This window comes from Mesitornis unicolor, unplaced genomic scaffold, assembly GCF_000695765.1.
Source record: "Mesitornis unicolor isolate BGI_N332 unplaced genomic scaffold, ASM69576v1 scaffold27559, whole genome shotgun sequence".
Classification (NCBI taxonomy): domain Eukaryota; kingdom Metazoa; phylum Chordata; class Aves; order Mesitornithiformes; family Mesitornithidae; genus Mesitornis; species Mesitornis unicolor.
In genome coordinates this window covers 1-2,273 of record NW_010206988.1, presented here as the reverse complement: position 1 = coordinate 2,273, position 2,273 = coordinate 1, and the positions used below count along the sequence as shown (strand labels likewise).

General features: G+C 45.4%; 1 protein-coding gene across 1 annotated transcript in view; it reads right to left on the bottom strand.

Moving 5' to 3' along the window:
* Positions 1 to 849, bottom strand: part of ATP11C (ATPase, class VI, type 11C) — a gene marked incomplete at its 5' end in the record, with an annotated part of 19,303 nt that extends 18,454 nt beyond the window's left edge. Inside the window, 2 exons of the mRNA XM_010191984.1 lie at positions 338 to 495; positions 688 to 849. Coding sequence (XP_010190286.1) covers positions 338 to 495; positions 688 to 849 — 320 coding nt within the window. The remainder of the gene's footprint in view (positions 1 to 337; positions 496 to 687) is intronic.
* Positions 850 to 2,273: the final 1,424 nt, after the last annotated feature.

The following is a 2,273-nucleotide window of genomic DNA, read 5'->3' as shown; positions in this document are numbered from 1 at the left end:
CAGCAGGATTCAAATGTGAGTTTGAGAAAAGTAACCCATCGTATTATTTTACCACTGCACACCAAGGAAGCAGTTTGACTGCAAGAGGCACATGGTAATTGGTTCCCCCTTCTTGGGGATTAAAACACATGGCCATGGAGGCTCCAGCAAAGGAGCCTCTGCTGCAGCTGGGCACTGTAGCACCTTGGGGCTTCTCTCAGCAGCAAACACAAACCATAGCTTCCTGAGAAGCTGCCCAGAAAAGGCTCTTTGCAGAGCATCCCCTTTTACTGGGAGCTCTTGAAACCCTTCCACCAGGAGAGAGGGAATTAAAAACCCAACACCTTCATATTCTTACTTTTCTGCACCTTTCACCAAAGCAATTTCATCTGGCGAAGAGGAGATATAGGTGTATTTGCGTTCTGGATGTCCTATCAGTCCATCCACCTGGTCTGCTTCCTTGATCTGAACGGTGTGGCACAGACAGAGGGCTCGCAGGAACAGCTCCTCACGGCTCTAGGCAGGAGTGAGGAAGTCTCGTTACCAATTTAATGCTGTGCACAAAACCCACCTCAAAACAGTTAGTTGTGATTTTTGTGAACGCATATTTTAAAACAAAAAACCAACAGCCTCTCCCAGCTTCTGCTGTATTTACCCAGCCAGGAGCCGGCCACAAAACTAACAGTCATCAACATGGAGATTTCTTACCTTTTCTGCTTTGCCATAATATTTTAGAGGTCCATCAGTCTGAGAAAAGCCATCCACCTCCGAAATGCAGTCTTTGTACTTATGCCCGTCTATGCAGCACTCAATGAACTCCATGCTGTTCTCTGTCAGGGTCCCTGTTTTGTCCGTGAAGACATACTCCACCTAGAAGCAAAACAGGCAGGCTGTCTTGCTGCACCCCCAGCTCCATGCACCAGAGAAAGAGGTCCTCAAAACCAAAAAATCCGGGGCATTTTAATGCATCTGTGGCAATGCCAATAAGTACTTTGCTGCTATTCCTAACCTGGCCCTCCAAAAAGACACAGGGGTCCCACTGGAGTTACACCACTGTGTAGTTTTACTACTTTGCTCCTCAGAGAAGCTCACAGAATCACAAATATTAGGAGCTGGAAGAGACCTCGAAAGATCATCCAGTCCAACCCCCCTGCCAGAGCAGGATCACTCAGACCAGGTCACATAGGAACGCATCCAGGCAGGTTTTGAATGTCTCCAGAGAAGGAGAGTCCACAGCCTCTCTGGGCAGCCTGGTCCAGTGCTCTGTAACCCTCATAGTGAAAAAAAATTTCCTTATGTTCAGGTTGAATCTCCTATGTTTATACTCCTTTGTTTAGCAGTGATTTTGCACAGGTGGCAGCTTGTGAAGATTTAAAAACTGTTTCCAGGCTCTCTGTTTTCGCCTCACCTTCTCTATTGGATCCTTTGCTACAGCTCTGTCCTGGTTTGAGCTAAATAGAACTGATTTTCCATTTAGTGATTTTGCCTTTCAGCTCAGTCTCTTCTAAGCAGCTATACCTGCCGAAATTAACAGCATGTTTATCCAGACAGTGTTCACGTCTACAAGTGATAATGCTTGTATGTTAAGTAAACATAACAAGGCCACTGTCTCACTATGGATGCCGTATCCACACCTGCAGGGAAGAGTGGACCCAAAAACTACCAACTAGGTATTCCATCCCACATACGTCATACTCAGTATAAAACTGAGGGATCACAAGGGTCTCGACAACTCCTTCCTGCTCTTGCTCTTCTGCTCCTGCGATGGCCAAAGTCCAAGCAGAACTCTGCTAGTTCATCTGCCTCTGATCTTGATTTGTGTGTTCCTGAAACCAATTCCTACATCCTGCTCCCACCTGCTGCTGCGTCTGGTCTGGGACTTATTCAGTGCCCTGCTCTGCAGAGCCTCTGGTGACGTAATCGTCACTTGAGGGGGCGGGGGGAGGATTTTATATTGGTTCTGTATATATTTCATTATTTTCCTATTTACATTATTATCCTGTAGTATTAGTATTATTGTTTAACTAAATCTGTCAGTTTTATTTTCCATCCCGTAGTCTCTCTCCCTTATTCTCTCTTCTCTTCCCTTCTGGGGAGGAAGAGAGGGTAATAGAGAGCATCTGTCCAGTATTTAGTGGCCGGCCCAGCCCTAAATCACCACACAGCTCCTAGCACTTATATAGCTGCTGCTGCACATCCACTGCCTCCTTTAGGAGATTTTTGTCTTGGTGTTGTATTTAAATTAGGTTATTGTTATTCCAAGTATGTGTGTGTGTATTTTATATATATATATA